General features: G+C 35.6%; 1 protein-coding gene across 2 annotated transcripts in view; it reads right to left on the bottom strand.

Moving 5' to 3' along the window:
* Nvl (nuclear VCP like) overlaps window positions 1–24807 on the bottom strand; it is a 107829-nt gene that overhangs the window by 43881 nt on the left and 39141 nt on the right. For both annotated transcript variants that reach the window (XM_076872956.1, XM_076872957.1), the window contains 6 exons: window positions 19817–20066; window positions 17954–18172; window positions 16604–16708; window positions 10202–10264; window positions 8065–8184; window positions 2838–2937 (listed from right to left, as the gene is read on the bottom strand). In XM_076872956.1, the coding sequence (XP_076729071.1) occupies window positions 2838–2937; window positions 8065–8184; window positions 10202–10264; window positions 16604–16708; window positions 17954–18172; window positions 19817–20066 (857 nt within the window). The remainder of the gene's footprint in view (window positions 1–2837; window positions 2938–8064; window positions 8185–10201; window positions 10265–16603; window positions 16709–17953; window positions 18173–19816; window positions 20067–24807) is intronic.

Genomic DNA, 24807 nt, shown 5'->3' with positions numbered 1-24807 from the left:
TTGACAACTGGTGTTGTTTAAATCCATTTAAACAACTAATATACCTTATCATTACTAACAGACACGGTTACTACAAACATCATAGTAGGAACAGCTATGAAAGAGTGGCTTATACCAAGGGCAAAGCATTAAGAAACATGAAGAGTATTCAGGATAAAAATAAAAGCTATATTTGGCACTATTGAAATCTTGAGCATTGTTCTATTTCCCTCACAGAATGCTAAAGATTGAAAACAATTTTAAATCATAATTCAGGATAAGTATAGAAACATTACTTCAATTTAAAATCTTAAAAACCTGTTTCAGTGAGTGTGTGGTTCTGATTTTCTATAAGCTTGAGAGAAACCACAGGACAAACTTTTAGAATGCTTTTAGGGTCAAAAATGTGTTTCAAGAAACAATAATAAATGCTGGAGAGGATGTGAGAAAAAAGGTACACTCATAAATTGTTGGGAGGTCTGCAAATTAGTATAACCACTTGTAAAGGTGAAATTTCTAAGCTGATTCTAAGCCGCAGAGCCTGAGTTAAAGTGTAAAAGACCGGACATTGTAAAGTTTCTAAACTGCAGGGCTTGGGTTAAAAAGTAAAAGACCAAGTATTGTTAAGTTCCTCTGCTACCCCTAAAACCTGTAATCCCTGTAGCTGTTAGGACAATACTCGAACTGCCCAGTAAATATTCTCACTGACTCCTCTGGTTGTCTAGTAACTTGGGACTCTGAGTAGCCCGGCACGTAGGCATCCAAGCCCCAAAACCAATCAGTTTAAATGTGTACCCCGCTTAGAAGTGGCCAATCACCCCCATCCAATCTGTTCCCGCCAATGAATGTACTAATCAGGTCTCAGAGTTGTTGTTCAATTTTCCCGCGCCTCATGATGATTTGTTCTGATGTATGCAAAGCCCCCCCGCCCTCTCCAAAAAGTGTACTTAAACTCTGCCTGACCTCTGCTCTGGGCTCTGGGCTGCTCTATCTTCCTGAGTGAGCCTGGAGCCTCAGCATGCTGAATCAATAAAACCCCTTCTGCCAATTGCATGGAGCCGGTCTCTTGTGGTCTCTCCCTCCGACGTTTCGCTGGACCCTTACACACTATGGCAAGCAGTGTGGAGATCCCTCAAAAAATTAGGACTCAAACCCAGCTATCCCACTCCTCGGTATTTATCCAAAAGAAATAAAATCATCACATAATACATATGAAGCCACTTCAATATTTATAGCAGCACAATTCACAATAACCAAATTATGAGATAAACCCAGATGCCCATCAATAGATGAATGGCTCAAGAAAATGTGCTGTGTGCATACACAAACACACACACACAACAGAGTTTTACTCAGCCCTAAAGAAGAATGAAATAATGGTATTTGGGGCTGGGGATGTGGCTCAAGCGGTGGCGCACTCGCCTGGCATGCGTGTGGCCCGGGTTCGATCCTTGGCACCACATACATACAAGGATGTTGTGACCGCCAAATACTAAAAAAAAAATAAATATTAAAATTCTCTCTCTCTCTCTCTCTCTCCCCCACTCTCTCACTCTCTCTTTAAAAAAAAAAAAATGGTATTTGCTAGTAAATGGATGGAGATGGAAAAAATCATTCTAAGTGAATTAAGCCAGACTGAGAAAATCAAAAGCCAAATGTTTTCTCTCATGTGTGGAAAAACAGCAAAATGAGGGAAAATGTGGCAGGGAAGAAGACTGAATACATAAAGATGTAAGGCAGATCAGTAAAGTAGAAGAAGAACAAGAGGTGGGGAGGAAGAAGGGAAAGGGATTGAAATATGGAATTAATTTAACAACAGCATGTCATATACATATATAAATGTACCAAAAAGAATTTCACCTGTTTATATATACATAGAAAATATCAATAAAAAATAAATAAATAGTTGAGCATGGTGGCACACACCTATAACCCTAGTGACTCAAGAGGCTGAGGCAGAAGGACTGCAAGTTCAAAGCCAGCATCAGCAATTTATTGAGGCCCTTAGCAACGTAGTGAGACCCCGTCTCAAAATAAAACTAAAAAATGGACTGGGGATATAGCTTAGTGGTTAAGCACCCCTGGATTCAATCTCTGGCACCAAAAATGAATGAATGAATGAATGAATAAATAAATAAATAAATAAATAAATAAATAAATAAAATATTAATAGAAGAGAGAGAATAGGGGGAGGGAGGAGGGATGTAAAGGGGAAGATGGGAATTAAAATCAAATTCCTGGTGGTGGAATGTGATGGACATCATTATCCAAAGTACATGTATAAAGAATTGAACTGGGTGTCAACATACTTTATATATAAACAGAGATATGAAAAATTGTGGTGTATTTGTGTAATAAGAATTGTAATGCAAAAAAAAGTACATGTATAAAGGCATGAAATGGCATGAACATATTCTATACAAAGATATGAAAAACTGAACTCTATATGTAGTAAGAATTGTAATTCATTCCGATGTCGTGTATTTAAAAAAAAATAAAATCAATAAAATTTTTAAAAAAAATCAAATTCCTTCCTTGCATGTATTTTGTCAAAATGAACTCAAATACTATGTATAATTATAAAGCTCTAATTTAAAAAAAAAAATGTGAATTTCAAGTGTTCTGCCAGCAAAACAACTTTCTGAACACTAACAGAGAAAAACAATCTCATTATCTAGGCAATAATACTGTGGTTTACTATAGCTTATAAAAAAGCTTTCTAAGGTTTTATTTCAACCTATGAACCAAAAGGGAATTGCTAAAATTTAAATATTCCTTTATTAAGATGTACATAAACTAAACTGTAAACAAATGCTGTGAGTTTTTAGACTCATCTGTGTGATGTTCTTCTTTCTTACCTGGTCTATTAGTGGCTGCCATAATAAAAACCTGCTGACGTGCTTCCAGACCATCCATCTCTGTAAGCAGCTGATTCACCACCCGAACACTTGCACCTGTCTAAAAAACAAATAAATAAATCAAGTCGCTCTACTTCCTGATTATCATATCATGAGCTGCTTCCCTCCAATACACCTCTTGTGTCATGATGTTGTGCCTCACCTGGGGCCCAGAGCAATGGAGTTGGCCATCTACAGACTGAGATCTCTGAAACCCTGCCCTAGGGCACACCTCTCATACACTGATGAATAATGTCAGAGATTGTGGACATTTGGCTGTGTTCCTGATCTTATTGAAAATGCCTCTATTGTTTCCTCATGGAATAAAACACTGGCTTTAGAACTAAGATGAATAGTGTGATTTACTTACTATTGACACTCTCATACTGAGTCCCATCAGAGAAGTCAAGGCTTTATGACCTTGGAAATAACACGAGCCATCACTGTAGCACTTCTAGCCTCAAACCAAGGAATGTACATTTGGAGTATATCAGCAGCACAAGACAGAATTGTTCTTAGATGTATTTCTAAGCATATCTTTTTTCATAACCCTCAAAATTCTCACTGCAAAGAGCACAGAAATATACAAATAGAAGGAAAAAAATTTAAATAGCCAACCAACCAATTAAACATTGTGAAATATGAACTCTCATAATATAAAAGAATAACTTTGTTAGGAAGCTTATAGAAGAAGATTCATAAGACTTCATCATAAAATTATTTCTATTTTCCTGTGCCTTTGCTCTGTCTCTAGGGAGGATAGACCATTTTCTGCCTGGAGGTAGGATGGTGGGAGAACAATGGATGGTGGGAAATCCTAGAACATCCTAACTTCTGAGATGTAAATCATATAGCTGATACAATTCCAGAGATCATTCCTACCATACAGATATTGTTTTCAAAATCTCTACTAATTACAAAAGCCATGCTTTCTATCCAAAGACTATACCAATAAAAGTGTAGCTATAAGTAAAGTTAGTTTTCAACTTTAAAAAAGAAAGAATAGTTCCATTGGCCCTCAATACAAAGAAAGAACAACTTTTCTGTACAAAATAATACATTTGCTAATCTGAATGAAGGCTTTTGCTGACATATAATAATGGCTGGGCACAGTGGCATGTGCCTATAGTCCCAGCTATGCTGGGGGCAGGGCTGAGGCAGGAAGACCACTTGAGACCAAAAGTTGGGACCAGCCTGGGCAATATATTGAGACTTTTTCTCCTTAACTGGACGCAGTAGTTTATGCTCACCTGGAATACCAGCTGTAATCCCAGACACTAGGGAAGCTAAAGCAGGAAGATGGCAACTTCAGAGCCAGCTTGGGCAATTTAGTGAGACCCTGTCTCACAATGAAAAATAAAAAGGGCTGGGATGTAGCTCAATCCTCAGTTTCAAGAGAGAAAAAGAGAAAGAGAACAATGACCACTTCCTCAGGAGTCAATATATGGCAACACTGTATAAAACGGGTTGTAATCAGTGGACTCCCTAGCAATCCTATTCACAGGCTAGATGAGGAAACAGAAGCTTAGAGAATTTGTCCAAAGTCTCATCACTAGATAAGGGGAGAGATAAAACTTATTCAAAGATCTAACAGGCACAATAAATGTGTTCAGGCAAAAGTAAACTCAGCTTCTAAACTTCAGATTCTCCAGTACATCACATGTTCTAAATCTTTCAACACAATACAGAGAGGAGCATATAGGGCACTAAAGTTTTTTCCTCTTTTTCTTGAAGCAAACAGCAGTAAGGCTATTCAGGGCAATAATCCAAGAGAAAGGTTAAGGGAAAAATCACCTAAACATAGAAACAAACAAACAAACAAAAAAACCATGTATGATGGAGGAAATGAGAAAAAATGGTGCTGTTTCATTTTGTCAGTACTGCTTTTTTTCAATATAACTTATGCACACAGATGATAGCTGGTTTAACCACTGATTATTCTAAAAGGAAATATTTGGTAAGCCTGCTTTTCATTCATTCCTTGGTGACATAATAATTAAAATATTAATAGAGTCATAGTCCAGACTCAAAAATATTAAGTGGTACTAGGTAAGAATAAAACCTAACATTGTCCTTTTAAAAAAATTTTCTCTATTTTTTTATTGGTGCATTATGACTATACATAATGGTGAGATTTGTTGTTACATATTCATAGGTACACACAATATAATTTGGCTAGTATCATTCCCTAGTGTTTCCCTTTTCCCTCTCTTCTTCCCTCCCAACATTGTTCTTCTTAAGCAAAAAAAAAATATCAGAATCAATATACAATGGGGCTGGGGTTGTAACTCGGTGGTAGAGCACTTGTCTAGCACACATGAGGCACTGAGTTCTATCCTCAGCACCACATAATTTTTTTAAAAATAAAGGTATTTGTCCATCTACAACTAAAAAAAAAAAAATTTAAAAAAAGAATCAATATAAGAATGGTTGATAGTTCATTAAAATTATTATATTCTATAGAAAAAATTAAGATAAATGAAAAGACTGAGGTAAATGGTATCAGTACACACAACTGGACAAAGGACTAACACCATTATACATAAAAAGCTCCAATAAATTGCCAGGTACCAGTGGCAAATATCTATAATCCTAGCGACACAAGAGGTTACAGCAAGAGGATCACAAGTTTGAGGCCAGCCCAGCTTCAGCAATTTAATGAGACCCTAAGCAAATTACCAAGACTATCTCAAAAGAAAAAGTAGAAAGGGCTGAGGATGTAACTCAGTGGTAAATTGCCCTTGGGTTTAATCTTTAATACCAAAACAAAAAGCTCTAATAAATCAATTTTTAAAAATTCCAGGGCTGGGGTAGTAGCTCAGAGGTAGAGCGCTTGCCTACCACTAGGTATGTGAGGTACTGGGTTCGATTCTCAGCACCACATATAAATAAGTAAAAATAAATAAATAAAATTCCATCAACAACTAAAAAATAATTCCAATAGCAAAAGGGTCAAAAGATATATATAATAAGATTAATTTATAGAAGATGAAATACAAATTTATTGAAAATTATTAGCCTCCCTGGTAATCAGGGACATGCATACTAAAGTTTAGTGTTTTGCCAATAAAACTGACAAAAAATAAAGATCCTTTGATGAAAAAAGTATGGGAGGGCTGGGGATGTGGCTCAAGCAGTAGCGCGCTCTCCTGGCATGCGTGCGGCCCGGGTTCAATCCTCAGCACCACATACAACAAAGATGTTGTGTCCGCCAAGAACTAAAAAATAAATATTAAAAAAAATTCTCTGTCTCTTTAAAAAAAAAATATGGGAAATGGTTATTTTCACACAACAGCTGGTTGGCATATGTGACTGTAGTTTTGTGAAAGATGACAAAATATTTGTTATATTTTAAAATTTAACTCATATGCATCTTCAACCATGATTTACACTTCTCAAATTCCATCACACATATTCATACATGTATACACAAATATATAATACAAACATTTAATAGTTCTGTCTGTAAAAGAAACAACCAGACACCTATGTAAATGTCTAAAATAATTAAGTAAATTCTATAATAAAGTTATTAAGTACATTGGAAAATAATCAAGATAGAATAACTACATCTATACAAAAAGTGAATTTATGGAAAAGGTTCTAGTTAAGGATATGTTTACCCTTAACACTGAATAATTAGCAGTAGCAACCTCCAAGAAAAGCAATAAGGAGAACAGAAAGGAAGGACTTCTTCCCTGCTCCCCACTTCTGTTTTTGGTACTGGGGATCAAACCATGGGGCACTTTACCATGGAGCTACCTCTCCAGACCTTTTTATTTTATTTTGAGACAGGGTCTTGCTAAGTTGTTTAGGGTCTTGCTAAATTGTTAAGCTGGCCTCAAACTAGCCCTCTTCATGCCTTAGCCCCTTGAGTTGCTGAGATTACAGGCGTGCACCACTGGCATCTATCTGACTTTTACTCTTCTGACAAAGTTGTTACAAGTATGTATTCATGTATAATTAATAAAATTAAAAAGGAATACATTCAAACTTGAAATGTTTTTAGAATTCCTTCAGGGGAAAATGTTGAAAAAGCAACCATATACATCAGAGTACAGAAATGTATGACAGCAGATATCCAAGAAATAACCTAGAAATTAGAAATCCTAATTTACACTTTATGTGGCTACAGAATTCTTTTGAGAATAGTAATTGCCAATAAACCTTTCCAAATTTAGATTTACCAGCTGGTAATAGCTGCAAACCATTGGAAGGCAATGGACAAATGAAATATTTATTTACACTAAAAGAGCAAAGAATAAACAGGAGCAAAATCCAGAGCAAGTCAAGCCCTAACCAGCTGGACATATAACAGGGAACCATGAAAAAACTATAAGATGACCTGTTATGGTACTGATAATTATTGAATGAGGAGACAAAATTGTTACATGAGTCAAAATCATATTAGTCAACTTTTGTTTTTCCAACTTTTGAATGCTTTTGAAGATTTTTAGTGAAATGAGGTATTTAATGTTTCACAATCTAAGAACACACAGAATAACTATTTGAAATTAAATCACAAAGATGTCCCAGGTTTTAGAAGGGCAGTCACTTCCTCAGTGATCTTGAAATAAATGTACTTATTAATAGTTGTTTGCTTGTTTCAAAAGGTTATATATTCTTATTCTATGTTTTACTAAGCTTCAAATTCTTAAATTATAGTACTCCTGATAACAAGTGCTTCCTTTACTCTCTGTAGCGAAGTGTGTAAGAACTGTGATTCAGTGTGGTTTACACAAGTAGTATTCAATGCAGGTCACTTATCTTCCCCAGAAGGTAATGGTGTTCGGTCTTAAAAATTAATAATGAGACACTATTTTAAGTGTATGATGTCTTAAATTATATGTTGTCTCAAGAACCAATGTAACTGAAGAGTACCATAATTATAAGATTCAAGGCAAAGTATCCAAGGCTACTATCACTTCCATTCCCAACTACTCATTTGTGTGAATTGGGATTACTATACACTATGCAACCAAAAGAATATATATCATAAGGAAAAAAATTATTATGGAATATAACTGTTATCTCTAAGCTCTGATTTCAAATTACTAAGTTTCTTCATTTAAAGAATTGCAATGTTCCCAAGCAATGACTTCATAAAAAGTACCTGAATTGGAAACTAAAAAATATTTATGGTATGTAAAAGAAAAAAATCTGCAAACCAACAATCTATGATACTTACCTCTTGGTCTGATCTTCGAGGACATAAAGCATCTACTTCATCAAAGAATATCACACAGGGTGCTGAGTTCTTAGCACGCTGAAAAACCTGTCGTACAGCACGTTCACTCTCACCAACATACTAAACATACACAAAAAGAAAATAAAATGCAGCACTCTTCAACTTGGGATTTGGGCCAAATGATAGTAAAAGTAGTTACAAATGACATTGCTCCAAAAAAATTGTCCAAAAAAAAATTAGACTAAATATATGCAAATGTTGATATTAAACCACTGTTGACCTATAAAAATAACCAAATTCATAAAGTTCAACTTCTTACTAAAATTAACTGTTATTTAAGTTTATTAGGAATTTCCTCATTCATAAAATGAAGACTAAGTAGGATGCAAGGTTTTCTCTAGCTCAAAAAATCCTTTGTATTCTACTGTATTTTAGAACTGATCTCCTATGCTTTGCGCATATAAAATACCCAGCAATAATTTTCATTAATTCAACTGTATTTTAAATACCCAAGTCAATTACTGTTCTATTCTTTTATAAAATATATATATATGTATACATGTATACATATATATATACACACACACACACACACACATACACACACACACACACATTTTAGTTGGACACAATATCTTTATTTATTTATTTTTATGTGGTGCTGAGAATCGAACCCAGGGACTCACATGTGCAAGGCGAGCGCTCTACCGCTGAGCCACGACCCCAGCCCTCTATTCTTATTTCTATACATCTTGATAAAAAAAGGGAAAAGATGTCCTATAACAATAGAGGAGTCAAAGTGAATCAGCTAGGCTTCTCACAGGTTTCACAATGTCTTAGTGTATGTTAAAACTAAATCAAAATATAAAGGTCAAGAAATAAGGCTGGGGATGTGGCTCAAGCGGTAGCGCACTTGCCTGGCATGCGTGAGGCGATCGATCCTCAGCACCACATACAAAGATGTTGTGTCCACTGAAAAAACTAAAAAATAAATATTAAAATTCTCTCTCTCTAAAAAAAAAAAAAAAAAGAAAAGAAATAGAGCAATTCACAAGTAGCAATAATATTTGGACTAATTAATATACAAGTTATACATAAGTATATGGTTTCAGTTTTTAGTTAGACATAAGAACTTGTTCTTGTACAACCATAAGAATGGGAAGTTATACTCCAATCTATGTATGATATGTCAAAATACACTCTACGTTATGTATAACTAAAAAGACAAATAAAAAAAGTAAGAGGAAAAAAAAGAACTTGTTCTCATAGGGCTATGAGTGTAGCTCAGTGGTAGAGTACTTGGGTTCAGTCCCCAGCATCATTATTAAAAAAAAAAAAAAAAAGCAGCAGCAGCCTATAAGTCAAATACCATTAATTTCTTCTTTGTCTGTATATATTACAAACATTGAATGAGAGTTTTATACTTACATAGGAATGGACTAGAAATAACAAATTCAAAGTATCTTAAATTTGAGACATAAACTGCTTAAATGTAGAAAGAAGATGTCACTTTAGTGACTTCTTTCCCCTGAAGTACTTTTATTTACTAATACTTAACTTATTTGAGTCACACAAGAATAGAATAGGCAAGCATATCAGGAACCAGACAACCTGGGTTCAAATCTCAGTTCTACTATCGTCCTTCCTAGCTGCCACCCTTTGGCAAGATACATAGCATCAGCATACCGTGGTTTCCTTATTCAGAACAAAGAATAATTCATCTCACAGGATTTTTCAAGAATGATAAAATGAAGCATATGACAAATACTTGGTGCTAGGTAAACACATGAAAATATCAATAACTAATAAATTATTTCTCTCTGTAGGTATGAGGATTCAGGGTCAGAGAGGTTATCAGATTCAATCAAGGAAGCATTTATGGGTTGGGGTTGTGGCTCAGTGGTAGGGTGCTCACCTAGCACATGCAAGGCATTGGGTTCGAGTTTTAGTACCACATAAAGGATAAATAAGTAAAATAAAGATATTTTTTAAAAAATCATTAAAAAAAAAAGCATTTATACACTCCTAGTAGTGAGCAAAGCTAAATCACCTCATTCCTATAGCAGTGATTAAGATCTGAGGGGCTTTCATACTGTAATTTTCCCAATTAAAATAATGGCTAATGCCAATGACTTACCATATTTAGTAATTCAGGGCCTTTGACTGATATAAAATTCAGTCCAGACTCATTTGCCACAGCCTAGAAGAGGAAACAAAAAGACATCACCAAAAAGACAAATACTCAAAAGAGTAATAATAATTTGGCTTTAACTGTATTTCTTCCTTTTTATAGTTGCTTATTTCTCATCAGAAAAAAAGAGAAAAATGGGAAAAGGAAAAATACAGAAGGAAAACCAAAGAAAGTAAATGTTAGCCTACAACTTTCTAAGAATTGCTAAGACAACTACAAATCAAATGTGAATAACAAAAATATTTATGTACATATTGTTTGTATAAACATGCTTTACGACACTGTAAATAAAAGTACTTTAGAGTCCTAGCTTAGAATGTCAGTGAGATCTCAAGCTTTGCACTTAAGAAATGCCTTGTGCAATGAAAGCAATCACCCATGAATCTACAAACCAAAATATAGAAAAACCTCAGTATGATCCCAGCTACTCAAGGGACTGAGAAAGTAACATCACAAGTTCTATGTCAGACTGGTCAACTTGGCAAGACCCTGTCTCAAAATTAAAATAAAAGAGTTGGGGGCATAGCAGAGTGGTACATCCCTGAGTTCCATCCCCTGTATCATGATTAAAAACAAAAACAAAAACAAACAAACAAAAAAAAACCTTAGAATCAGTCTTTACTGAGAACCACATATGTGTAGAAGAATCTAAGAATAAATAAGATAAAACTGAAATAAATCACTCACTGCAACTTCAAAATGACCACGAAGCAGTTCTTTTCTATTCTTAGATCCTGGAATCTAAAATCTGAGCTCCAGATCTATATTAAATATATTCAGCATCTCTACTCCAATCACACAAGTATTCAAACCTATCATTTACACAACAGAAATCCTGGTTTTTTTCTCTCCCAATTTCCTCCAAAACTCACTGCAAACTCTTATACCTCATCTCAGTAAATACAATTTTTGGGCCAAATCTTTGGTTTGGTATTCCCCTGGTCTCATGTCTTGCTTGTCATGTTACCCCAACCATCTGTTAGTTCTACTAGCTATAATGCTAAAATATACGTGGGTCTGATACATTTTCTACATCTCTATATCACCACCCTCATCTAGATCACCCACCATCCTTTCTTGCTGGAACAGATTAGAAAACCCTTAACTGGTTTTCTTTCATTCTTGCTTTCCTCCAATCTATTTACTACACAGCAGTTAAGAGTACTCTGGTAAAGAGCTGGGCTTGATGGTGCATGTCTATAATCCCAGCAGCTCACGAGACTGGGGCAGGAAGATCCTGAGTTCAAAGTCAGCCTCAGCAACTCAGCAAGGCCCTAAGCAACTCAGTGAGACTCTGTCTCTAAATAAAATATAAAAAAGGGCTGGAGATGTGGCTCAGTGCCCCTGAGTTCAATTCCTGGTACCAAAAGAAAAAGTACTCTAGTAAAAATGCACATGAGATCATATTATTTTACTACATGTCCCATTCATCTTCAATTACAATTTGAAATATTTACCATGGCTCCTGAGCTTGCATCTTGGGACAGGACATCTCCTTAGTCTAACTACTTATTCCTTCCCTGTTTCTCAAACTCACCAAGTCCTTAACCACCTTACGGCTTCTATAACTGTTCTTCCTTCTATCTGAAAAACTATTCCCGTACTTTGCCTGCCTCTTCATGCTGGTTCTTTCACACTGTTAAATGTCACCATTTATTGAACACCATTATCTAAAGTAGCTACCAATCATTAATCACAACACTATTTCCATAATAACTTAGTGAACCTGAAATTTTATTGTTCTACTTCTTTACTGTTATTCTCTTCCAAGTAGACAGCAAATTTCATTTAAAAAGTCATCTTAACTAGTTTATCCCTAGTACCTCAAACAATTTCTGACAAAGAACAGGATTAACAGATTCCTGGTGAACCAATGACATGCATGAATGCTTTGCTATTACAAACGCAGTTCAACACATGGATTATCTACATCTCTCAATCCTTCTCTTGTCTTCTGCCAGTTTCATAACTTTCCTATCTCTTGCTCAAAACTATAAATAAAACAGGATACACTCATGCATAGTAGGTTTTCAACATCTGTATGTCAGCTAATTTGGGTTAAAACCATTGAAACCCCAAATAGTTCCTGATATTGGTGGAAATCTGTTCTAAATGAAATATAGTAAACAAAAATGTTTTTCACTATGATGAATTAATTCTGCACATAATGAATCCTGCACTATGGTGTCAGCAGGTCTTTGCTTCCATGTTATATATCTCCAGACAACTAAATGGTTTGTACTATTTATTCTCTTTTCTATTTCCCTTTCATCACTCATTAATTTCCAGGGTGCTGGCTCCAGCAATTGTATGCCTTTACTTTATGCTATTTACTTACTTAAACATGCTGATGTTTTGGAAAATTGTATCATTTTATTGTTAAGACTATACAAAACAACTAAGATGAGCCAAAATCATAATTTTATATTCAACACTTAAGTTACCAAGTAATGACTCATAGATGGTTCCATAATTTTACTATAGGTAACATTTTGTCTCTCCCATTCAAAAAAATTTTCTATTATTCATTGACTTTCTGGCATATGGTTATTCACTCCTTGGAGAATCTAATGAATGTTGTAACCATTCTTTCCCAGAAATAACACACATACATACAATATATTGACTGGGCTTATGAACAAACTGAAGCTTTGAGTCTATCCATGGAATCCTAGGTAAAATTCACTGCTCTGTAAAGTCAGGTATCAAAAATATGACTAAACAAAGTGGTATCAAGTTGTTGGTCATTTGGTATAGGGGAAAGAGAGGAAAATTTGGATCTCTGATATCTTCTGTGACTTTCAAATTATACACACCTCTCCAGTCTTGCTGTGAACAAGACTAATTAAAGAGATGTAACCATGACATAAATGACTTCCTTTCTAGCTGTTATTCTGAAATTGTGAAAAATGTAAATACTGAATTGTTCTCTTTTTTTCTCCTCTGCCCCTACCTCCCTGACAGGAATACTGTAAGAGTAATAAGAATATTAGGCAAGGAAATTTAGTAATATAAGTAAAAACAAGTTTTGTACATGGGACAATGGGTATTTGATATATAATAAAGAATCAAAAAAATTGAGCTGCTCTGGTACTTGCTTAAAATGTTATTAATCCCTAAGATGCTTAGGGCCTTGCTAAATTGCTGAGGCTAGCTTTGAATTTGCAATTCTCCTACCTCAGCCTACTGAGCCACTGGGATTACAGGCATGCACTACTGCACCCAGCAAAACTGTTATTATTTTTTATGTCTTGTTTGTGATCTTGAAAGAAAAAAAAAAAATCACAGAACTTTGCCCACACAGGGGCTGGAGTTTTGGCTCAGTGGTAGAGCATTCTCCTAGCACATGCGAGGCACTGGGTTCAATCTTCAGCACCATGTAACAATAAATAAAGATATTATGTCCAACTACAACTAAAAAATAAATCTTTTTAAAAAAATTTGGCCAAATAAAAATGAAATAGTGGATGCAGCTCAGTTGTGGAGTACTTGGCTAGTATGCACAAGACCCTAGGTTTGATCTTTAGTGCTAGGAAGGAAGGAAGGAAGGAAAGAAGAAAGGGAGGGGGGGGGAAGAGAAAGAAAAAAAAGTGAAATAAACAAGAAAAACCAATGTGTTAAAACATGACTAATAAAGTTAAAAAAGTAAAAATGAACTGAAAACCACATTTACAAATACAATAGATCTTAAAATATAGTGCTTCTAGAAGAATCATAGCCATGATAAGAATTATATTATACCAGTAGAAGAATAGGTAAATGGTATTAATAGACCATTCAGGTAAAAAAATAAACCAATAAATATAATTTTTGCAAAGCAATTTAAAAACTCTACGATATCACTTTTATACATCAGATTGTCAAATAATAAAAGCAATTTTCATGACCGTTGCATATTTAGAATATGGGGAAAAGAGTACTCATACCTTATTGACATATGGATCTGGTACAAACTTTTAGGAAGACTACACTATTTGTCTGTACCTTGATAATAGAGTTCAGCTAGGCAAGCAGCACATGGTTATAATCCCAGCTATTCTGAAGGCTGTAGGAGGGCTGCAAATTGAAAGCCACCCTAGGTAATTTATCAAGATCCTGTCTCAAAACTTTTAAGAAAAGGGCCTGGGGACACTGTTCAGTAGTAAAGCACTTGTCTAGCTTGACCAAGGAACTTGATTCAAACCCTGGAAACACACATACACACAAAGCTTTTAAGACGTGCATTCTAAGCTGGGCATGGTGGAACACACCTGTAATCCCAGCAGTTTGGGAGGCTGAGGCAGGATGATCATGAGTTCAAAGCCAGTCTCAGCTACTTAGCAAGGCACTTAGTAACTCTGCAAGACCCTGTCCCGTGGCTCAGTGGTTAAGTGGTTAAGCACTCCTGGGTTCAAACCCCATACCAAAAAAAAGAAAAAAAAGTGCATTTTAGCCAGGTGCAGTGGTGCATACCTGTAGTCCCAGCACTTGGGAGCTGAGCTAGGAGGATCACAGGTTCAAAGTCAGCTTCAGCAATTTAGTGAGGCTGAGACTCTGAGACAGAGTGAGACTCAAAATTTTTAAAAAATATAAAAAAGGGGCTGGGGATGTGGCTCAGTGATTAAGTGCCCCTGGGTTAAATCCTTGGTACCAAAAAAAAAAAAAAATTGTGCATTTTGCTGGATGTGGGAGCACATGCCTGTAGTCCTAGCTACTCAGGAGGCTGAGGCAAGAGGATCAAAACTTGAGGACCAACCTGGACAACACAGTAAGACCCTGTATCAAAATAAAAACTAAAAGAAGGACTGTAGAATGCTTCTGGGTTCCATTCCCAGTACTGGAAAAAGAAAAAAAATTCATTTTTCTTAACTGAAAAATATTTAGAAATGCATTATTTTTTCTTAAATATTTATTTTTTAGTTATAGGTAGACACAATATCTTTATTTTATTTTTATGTGGTGCTGAGGATTGAACCCAGTGCCTCAAACATGCTGGGTGAGCACTCTGCCTCTGAGCCACAACCCCAACCTAGGAATGCATTCTAATAAAATTATTAGCCCGGGGTACAAAAATGTAGGCAAAGATTATATAAGGTAGTATTCTAATGCAGAATCATTATCACAAATTATAAAACATCTTTTATGGTAGAATATTATCCAAGCACTAAAAATGTAGAACAGGCTTGGTGGCACATACCTATACTCCTAGTGGCTTGGGTGGGTGAGGTAGGAGGATTGCGAATTCAAAGCCAGCCTCAGCATATTAGTGAGGCCCTAAGCAACTCACCAAGACCCTGTCTCTAAATAAAATATAAAAAAGGGCTGGGGATGTGGCTTAGTGATTAAGCACCCCTGAATTCAATCCCTGGTACCAAAAAAAAAAAAAAAAAAAAAATTGATGTGTAACTATACTGACATGGGAAGATGTTCAGAAAACATTGCTAAATGAGAAAAGCATATCTAAAAACCTTCTATTTGTAAAAACCAATATATATTATCTTTTATACACTCTTTAGATATGTATGTATAAAAAAATATGTGGAAGGACTGACACCAAAAGGAAACAGTAGTTGGTAGTAGGTATTAGTGGAAGAACTATAAACAATGCTTTTCCCGTTTGTTTATTTATATTTCCTTCTATGAATAAAAATTTTAAAAATCACTTATAAGATACATATAGGATTATAGTAAAATACTTACCTACACCATAGTAGAAAACAATGTTGGCTATAAACTACAGTTATGTAAAAATACTTACTAAAAAGCTAGAATAGATGAGGTACAATGGCACACACCTATAATTCTGCCATTGGGAAGGCCGAACAGGAGGATTGCAAGTTAGAGGCTAGCCTAGACAATGTGGTGAAACCGTCTCAAAATAAACGATAAAGATATAGTACACCCAATATCCCCCTGCAAAATACTAGAATATTATACACAGAAATATGATAAATGATGTGTGAAAACTGGTGAGGCTATAATTGATTTAAACATTTTTCTTTCTTTTTTTTTAAATATTTATATTTTAGTTTTAGGTGGACACAATATCTTTATTTTATTTTTATGTAGTGCTGAGAATCAAACCTGAGTTTCAAGTAACTTTTTTTTTAATTATTTATTTTTTAGTTTTAGGTGAACACAATATCTTTATTTTTATGTGGTGCTGAGAATCGAACCTAGTGCCTGATGCATGCGAGGCAAGCGCACTACTACTTGAGCCACATCCTCAGCCCCCACCATTTTTCATTGATTTAACTTTTGTAAAATTTCCCTGAGAAAAGTTACCATCTTTGCTAAAATGAATTTCTGACAGAAATTATGCAAAAGATTTATCTCATGGTAACATTTAAAGTTAAATTCATACCATACCTTTGCCAGCAGAGTTTTCCCACAGCCAGGAGGACCAGCAAGAAGGACTCCTGCTGGAGTCACCAATCCAAGAGCTTTGAACTGGTCTGGGTTACGTACTGGTGCCTGGAAAGAGTAATGCAGAGACCCATGACAGCTTTCCCTTTTATACTATATGTTCAAATTCACCTCCAGACGTATTTTCAACTCTGACTATGAGGCCTGAAGATAAGAGCAGTATCTGGCTTAACTGTTTCAAACATGAGTTTCATGATGATAAACAGAAAAGTTATTACTCTTGAGAAATTTTCACTTAAGTGTTACATTCTAAGAACATTTTATAAATAAAGATACAATATTTCAACTGGCTCACGCCTATAAACATAGCTACTCAGAAGGATCTTAAGCTCAAAGCCAGCCTGGGCAACTTAGTGAGATCCTATCTCAAATTAAAAAGAAAAAGTGCTGGGGATATAGATTAGTGGTAGAGTGCCCGTCTAGAGTGTGCCAAGGGCAGAGCACCATAGCAGAAAACATCAAGAATGTGCCTTTTTATGCATAAAGTTCAACATCTTTTTATGTTACCAGTCACTGTTTTTTCCTCTTCTATGAAATGTATATTCATTTTGCTATGGGTTCATGTGTCTTTTTATTATTGTTTTAAAATTATACAAAATACTAACTTTTTTTGTTTTAACCAATGTATTAGAAATCTATATTCTTCTAGTTTGTAAATGCCCCTTCTGACCTAGGCACAGTGGGTACACACCTGTAATCCCAGGTACTTGGAGGAGGCTAAGGCCGGAAGATTATATAAGTTTGAGGTCAGTCTCAAAGGCTTAGCAAGAGGGTTGAGGATGTAGCTCACAAATAGAATACTATTGGGTTCAATCCCAATACTCAGAAAACACAGAAAATGAGTACCCCTTGTGACAGCCACTTCCCCGCACAGAACCTCACCAGGAACTGCTGGCAGAACTACCTGAATTTCTACTGCCGTGATAAGGGAGTGATAGCATGATCTCTGTATGAGTGGTACCAAAACTTGTGCAAGTCCCTCTGCCCTCCTGGGGTCTCAACCTGAGATAACTGCCAGACACAAAGTTGTTTCCTGGGAAAAATGAACTGGCTCCATCCCACTGCCCCCATCCTCTTACCTTTACAGGTGGTAAAGGTGTTCATAGTGATCCCTACCCTGGGACCATGAATCAGAATTTAACTAATAATAAAACTCATTGGAAGAGCAGGAAAAAAGAAAGAGAACATATAATCCAAGTCACTTTAGACATACAACCTGGTCAACATGCATATAGCTTTATTTCCCTCAACTTATCAAACATACCAATAGCATTTAGCAGCTGATACACCTACCAATATTGCCATCGTAAGCTCTTCTCTAATATCTTCTAGGGCACCAATATCTGCCCATGTCACATTTGGGACAGTGACAAAGCCTTCTCTTTTGGCAGAGGGTTGGACTGAAGCTAGAGCCACAATGAAATCATTCAATTCAATGCACAGTCCTTGCATCTGCTCCTTTGAAAGGGGATCTTGATCTCTTAATAACCCCAGAAGCCTTTGTAATTCATCCTTAAAAGGAACAACAGGGGTGGGGGGGTGGGGGGGATATGTTATAAGGTTTTGTCACAGTTTGTTAAAAAGTTAACAAATTATACTTTTAAAAATTATTACTCCGATATTCTGTAAGTTACAGTGAACTTCATAAGTAACTTTCTCATTTTGACAGAAGACATGGTTCATTTATTCTAAACTGATCAAGTAAAGGTAAATCAACTATAATCAAATATAAGAATAATTTCCATGTACTATACTAGGGTTAGATATAGCAATCACAAGCAGTTGGCAAATATCCATTTCACCAATCATGATATTTCCCATTTCATTTATAAATATTCATGAAGCAACTAAATTTTGATGAAATTAAAGCAAAGTTATTTCTTCTTCAAAGATTAGCCTGACAGCCCCCTGGGAGACATCCTGCCCGGGAGGCATCCTGCAGCTACCTTTCTCCCTGGAACATCCCATGGTTATCAGGATCATCAGACATCTTGCACCTGGCAGTTTTACCACCCACATCCAGTAATTGCTGATTAGAGAGCTTCCCCATCCCCAGCATATAAATACCCCTGTGTGAACAATAAAAATCTGCAGCTTGATCAGACCCCTGTCTTGCTGTCACCTTTCGTGTCTCTTGTCCCTTCATTCCTCCCCATCTAGGTTCGCTGCCCACATTGATGTGTCCTGTCGGATGGGACAGTATAATTTCATTATATAGTTCCCTGATGTTTTATCAACTAAATATAGAGCAGACTATTTTCCTAGTATTATGAATCTTGAACTTCAATGGCAGGATTCTTGATTTGGAAAAGTACATGAAAGGATAAATGTAAAAAATGAGTAAATCTAGGGATTTCAATTTTTAAAATTCTAATTTTGAGTGGGGTGCAGTGGTGCACACCTGTAATCCCAGTGGCTTAGGAGGCTGAGGCAAGAGGATCATGAATTTGAAGCCAGCCTCAGCAACTTAATGATGCCTTAAGCAACTTAGAAAGACCCTGTCTCAAAACAAACAAAAAAGAGCTAGAGATGTGGTTCACTCATGAGTTCAATCCAGGGTACCAAAAAAAAAAAAAATTCTAACTTTGAGATAAAAAATCCTAACATGCAATATTATAAAAAGAATGAACTTGTTGTGATTTTTAACAAAAACAATGTTAATTTCAAATATGCAAGGGAAAAAACAAATGATTTAAATAGGAAAGGCCTGGATTTAAGTCTCTGCTTTATAAAGCAGAGGCTATGTAGCCTGGGGCAAGTCATAACATATTAAGCTTAGTGTCTTGGATGATAAAATGAGGAAAATGATATTTTCTTCACAAGATTATACAGATCAAATTATATCTAGAAGTCATCTGTGCAAAGTATAAAAATGATATATATATTACACTAAGATTTTACTCAAAAGTGTAACACTGATTTTGGACTGATAAATATTCCTCTCATATTCACAAAACTGGTCCCCAGAGCTGAGAGAAGCTAGAAACAAGGATTTGGTTATATCAGAAAACTATCATTAGTCCACCTACCAAAAAGTTAACTAGGAAATATATGCCAATGTCCTAACATAAGCTGGCAAACTTTTTCTGCAAAGAACTAAATCTCATCTATACTAACACGTACTTGAATTTAATATAACATAAACTTTATAAGTACCTGAGTTTCAGATGTGGGTTCAGTTCCCAATCTTTCTTCTTGGCCTCCTTCAGATGATAAACATTCAATCTCAGGATCTTTCTTCTGCTGTTCATGTAGCTTCATCAAGACCCTGTTGACTGCACACATAGCTGCCTCTCGGCAGAGTGCCATCAGATCAGCACCAACAAAGCCTGGCGTTAAGTGTGCTAAGTGACAAAAGTTAAAAGTCTCAGGAAGTCTTAGTTTTCGGCACAAAGTTTGAAGTATCCTATAGAAAGGACAAAGAACAAATTTCAGATTCATAACCTAACAGAAAAAAAAGTAATCATTAATTTATTTATTTGAAGTCCTTTATCATGTTAAATTCGGTAAACAGTATCATAACAAGTAGTAAGATCAAGTAATTCCTTCATTTAACAAATGCTAAATCACTACTGCGTGTCTGATATTATTCCAGAAAGAATTATGGTAGATATCTACTTGCTAAGAATTATCCTAAGTGTTGTAAGAAATACAAAGACTTTTAGAATATTTTTCTTATAGAATTTTACAGTATAACACAGGGAATAAGATAAATAACTTCTGGGGATACTTATAGACTAAATGGGCATCTACCAGATATAAGATATAAAAGCCTCCACACTCCAATAAAACATTACTTCTATTTATCAATAAAAGTTATCTCTTTTTTTAAATTATTTTTTTTTAGTTGTAGATGAAAACAATACCTTTATTTTATTTATTTATATGTGGTGCTAAGGATCTAACCCAGGGCCTCACATGTACTAGGCAAGCTCTCTACCACTAAGCCACAACCCCAAACTATAAAATGATATATATTACAACTAAAAGTTATCTTTTTTTTTTTTTTAAAGTTATAGGTGGAAATAATGTCTTCATTTTACTTTATGTGGTGCTGAGGATCGAACCAGAGCCTCACACATGCCAGGCAAGCACTCTACCTCTGAACCACAACCCCAGCCCCTAAAAGTTATCTTTTTTGTAAACTTTTAGTTTACAAACTTATTATAAAGACAGTACAGAAAATTCTGTATACCCCAAACTCCTCTTTTATTATTAAGGATAGTTTTTAGGATTATTGGTCCAATATTTTATAGAATGTCCTTCAACTGGGATTTGTCTGATATTTTTCTAATGACTAGACTAGGCTAAGGTATTTTGGGAAGAAGTAAAGTGGCATTCTTATCATATCACGTTAAGAACACATACTGATTTATCATTGTGGATGTAACTGCCTGGTTTGAGATAATGTTTGAAAGGTTTTCTGACTGCTGGGCCTGGCAGCACATGGAGGATCACAAGTTTAAGGGCAACCTCAGCCACTTAGTAAGACTTTGTCTCAAAATAAAAAATAAAAAGGGCTGTGATATAGCTCAGTAGTACAGTGCTCCTAGGTTCAATCCTCAGTTGGAGGAGTGGGGAGGATGAGAAGAGAAGAGAAGAGGTAAGGAGAGGCAAAGAAAGGCAAGGCAAAACAAGGCGAAAGGAAGCAAAGCAAAGGCAGGCCACTATAAACTTCCCTCCCAACCTTCCCAAACTATATTCTTTAAAAAGAAGTCACTATGAATAGCTTATAGTTAATAAGTAAGGAGTTATAAACCACATACTTCAAAGAGATGAATCTACAAAATTTATTTTAAATTCTTCTTTTTTTTTCTTTTTTGAGAGAGAGAGAGAATTTTAATATTTATTTTTTAGTTTTCAGTAGTCACAACATCTTTGTTTGTATGTGGTGCTGAGGATCAAACTCGGGCCGCACACATGCCAGGTGAGCGCGCTACTGCTTGAGTCACATCCCCAGCCCCTATTTTAAATTCTTCTGAACCAGAAATTCTCAATCACTTATTTATTTACTATATCACTATAAACTAACAGACATTTGATTAACTGTAATCCTCAACCACAAATTATAAAGAGTATGGAGAGTGGTAAATGACCTAGCAGAGGGAACCAAGTGAAAATTAACCTTCCACGAAGAGATGCACTAATAAGACACAGATATTTGCTTGATGTAACTCCAAAGACTCAGAAGTAGAGAAATCAATGTTAAACTACAGAAAGAAAAACCAAGGAAAGGAAACAAAAACACAAAAATTATCTGAAAATTGCAAAAGAAGTACCAAGGTGGCTGGGGATATAGCACACTTGGAAAAGTGCTTGCCTTGCATGCACAAGGCTATGGGTTCGATCCCCAGCACCACAAATAGATAGATATCTATCTTTCAAATAGATAGATAGACAGACAGACGGATAAACTGTTCTCGAAAAGAAAAATTCATTAAGAAAAAAAATTAAGATCCCATATGCTCTGCACACTTTCAACCAACAGAACACCAGAAATTTGCTCTTGGATACAACTTAACCAGTTAAGGGATGCTCCAGGTTTGTGGATCATAAAATCAACTCCATCAGGAAAATAGGTGTAAGTCTAATGTATCATGTATATAACTCTTTAGCCTCCTTCCCTTGCACATATCAGAAGACCAATAGTTAGATTTATAGTCCCATAGTATTGTCTGAAGATACTTTTCTGAAAATTCTGAACTGACCTGACACAAAATGTCTACCGAAACTGATATCTTAAGTTTTCCATCTAAAAGTTAGCTGGTTATCAGACTGCTTTATAATAACATTCACCCTACAACAAAATAGCTTGTATTACAGATGTCTAATCAGCCTTTTACAATATGGAGAATAAGGACTGCCAACATGAGGAAAGCCACCAAAAAGATGTAACAATAATCATAACAGTGGTCAATTATCAAGACTTACTACACACCAAGTAATGCAGTTTGACTTTACATTTTGTCTCTCACTGCTTCTCAATAGAATGAAATATACAAGACAGACCAAAACAAACATACACACGTGCAGTGGGGAAAAAAGAAACTCAAGAAATTAAGAGAATGCAGAAAACAAAAAACAACAGAAATACAAATTTATAAACATGGAAACGACAAAAAAACTAAAGAATACAAAGTCCAGAATTGGAATAAGAGGAATTTCCAAAAGAACAAATAGAAAAAAGAGTATGGAGAAAATTATTAAGGCCCTGTGTTTGATCCCCAGTGTAAAAAGCAAACCAAAAATAATAGTAATTAAAAAAAAAATTAGGATTAAAAACAATCTGAAAAACTCCCAGAAAGGAAATCACATTATTACACAGTAGGACACTGGACTTCTCAATATTGACAATGAAGCAATGAAACTTTGCTGTCAAAAAGATTAAAGGAAATTATTTTTGACAGTTTTTCCAGGCAGGGAATTCTACATTAAGCAAGTGAAAATAAAGGGAGAAAGAAAGGAGAGAAGGAAAGAAGGGGTTAAAAAAGAAAGAACAGAACTTTTTGCACACAAAAGGTCCCACAATTTGGGCTGGGGCTGTAGCTCAGTGGTAGAGCACTTGCCTAGCTTGTGAGAGGCACTGGGTTTGATCCTTAGCACCACAAATAAATAAATAAAGATATTGTGGAAAAAAATTACTAAGAAAAGTCCCACATTTTATCTTCACACATCATATCTCATTAATAAAGATGTACTCTAGCAAAAAAAAAAATGGAATAAACTAGAAAAAAAAAGACTAATAGTTGTAGGAAATAAGTAAACCTAGATAGAAAACAGACCAGTGGAATTCCCTGAATGACAGCCAGATATCAGGACAATTACTGAGCAGCAGGTCCAGTGAGCTATCACTCCAGATTGAACACAAAAACAAAAGCATTCTCCTAGGGATGTCTCCAAGAGGGAAAAATGGAACCTGTAGTGGGTTAGTCAGCTTTCTGTCACTAAAACAAACACTTGAGATAATTAGCTGATAAAAGAGAAAAGGTTATTTTAGTTCATAGTTTCAGTCTATGATTAGGTGGACAAAGTGCTTTCAGGCCTTTGATGTGTGGCAGAGCACATCATGGCAAGAGCATGTAGTACAGGAAAACTGCTTCCCTAGGGCCATGAAACAAAAACTAGGAAGAAGGAGGGGAAAAGACCAGGATCCCACAATCCCATGTGAGGGCACTCCCTCAATGACCTGAAGACCTCAAACTAGCCCCCACCTCTTAAAGTTTCTACAATCTCCCAAAAGCACCAAGTTAGGGAATCAAGCATTTAACAAACGGGCCTCTGGGGAACGTTCCATATCCAAATTGTATCACTGAAAATTATGATAAGTTTGACCAGGCAAAAAATAAAATGAATTGATATTTAATAGCAGAACAAGAACATCAGAGAATAAAATAAACATAGGACAATCATGAATTCTAGAAAAAAGGTGAAGAGAGGGAATGTGGTCAGAATATTTTACTTGAATCTTTAGTAAACAATTACATAGATGAGAAATGAAAATGCAAAATGTGGGTATAGTCAAAATTCATAAAATATTTGAAAAGGGGGGGGGAAAAGGCTATATTTTGAAAAGGTAAGCTGTTCACGTACCCTAACAGAAAACCAATGGGAAACAGCTAATGTTACTGGACAACAAGAAAAATGACAAGAAGGTATAACTTTGAAGTGATTAATTCTGTGGTATAATAATAGAAGAAGGAAGCAGGTAGGGAACTACTGTGTTTTATTAAAAGTTTATTTTCACTGTTTGGCTTTTGACTATGTAAAAAAAGCACCTTCATTTTCCAAACAGTAAGTGTTGGCGAGGATGTGGGGGAAAAGGCACACTCATACATTGCTGGTGGGACTACAAATTGGTGCAGCCAATATGGAAAGCAGTATGGAGATTCCTTGAAAAACTGTGAATGGAACCATCATCTGACCCAGCTATCCCACACCTTGGTCTATACCCAAAGGACTTAAAAACAGCATACTACAAGGGATACCACACCACATCAATGTTTACAATTCAGAACAGCTAAACTGTGAAACCAACCTAGATGCCCTTCAGCAGATGAACGTATAACGAAAATGTGGTACACAATGGAATATTACTGCTGAATAGTATTAAAAGAGAATAAAACATGGAATTTGCAGATAAATGGATG

This window comes from Callospermophilus lateralis, chromosome 13, assembly GCF_048772815.1.
Source record: "Callospermophilus lateralis isolate mCalLat2 chromosome 13, mCalLat2.hap1, whole genome shotgun sequence".
Classification (NCBI taxonomy): Eukaryota; Metazoa; Chordata; class Mammalia; order Rodentia; family Sciuridae; genus Callospermophilus; species Callospermophilus lateralis.
Note: the sequence above shows the minus strand (reverse complement) of the source record. Positions and strands in the feature narration are given on the sequence as shown.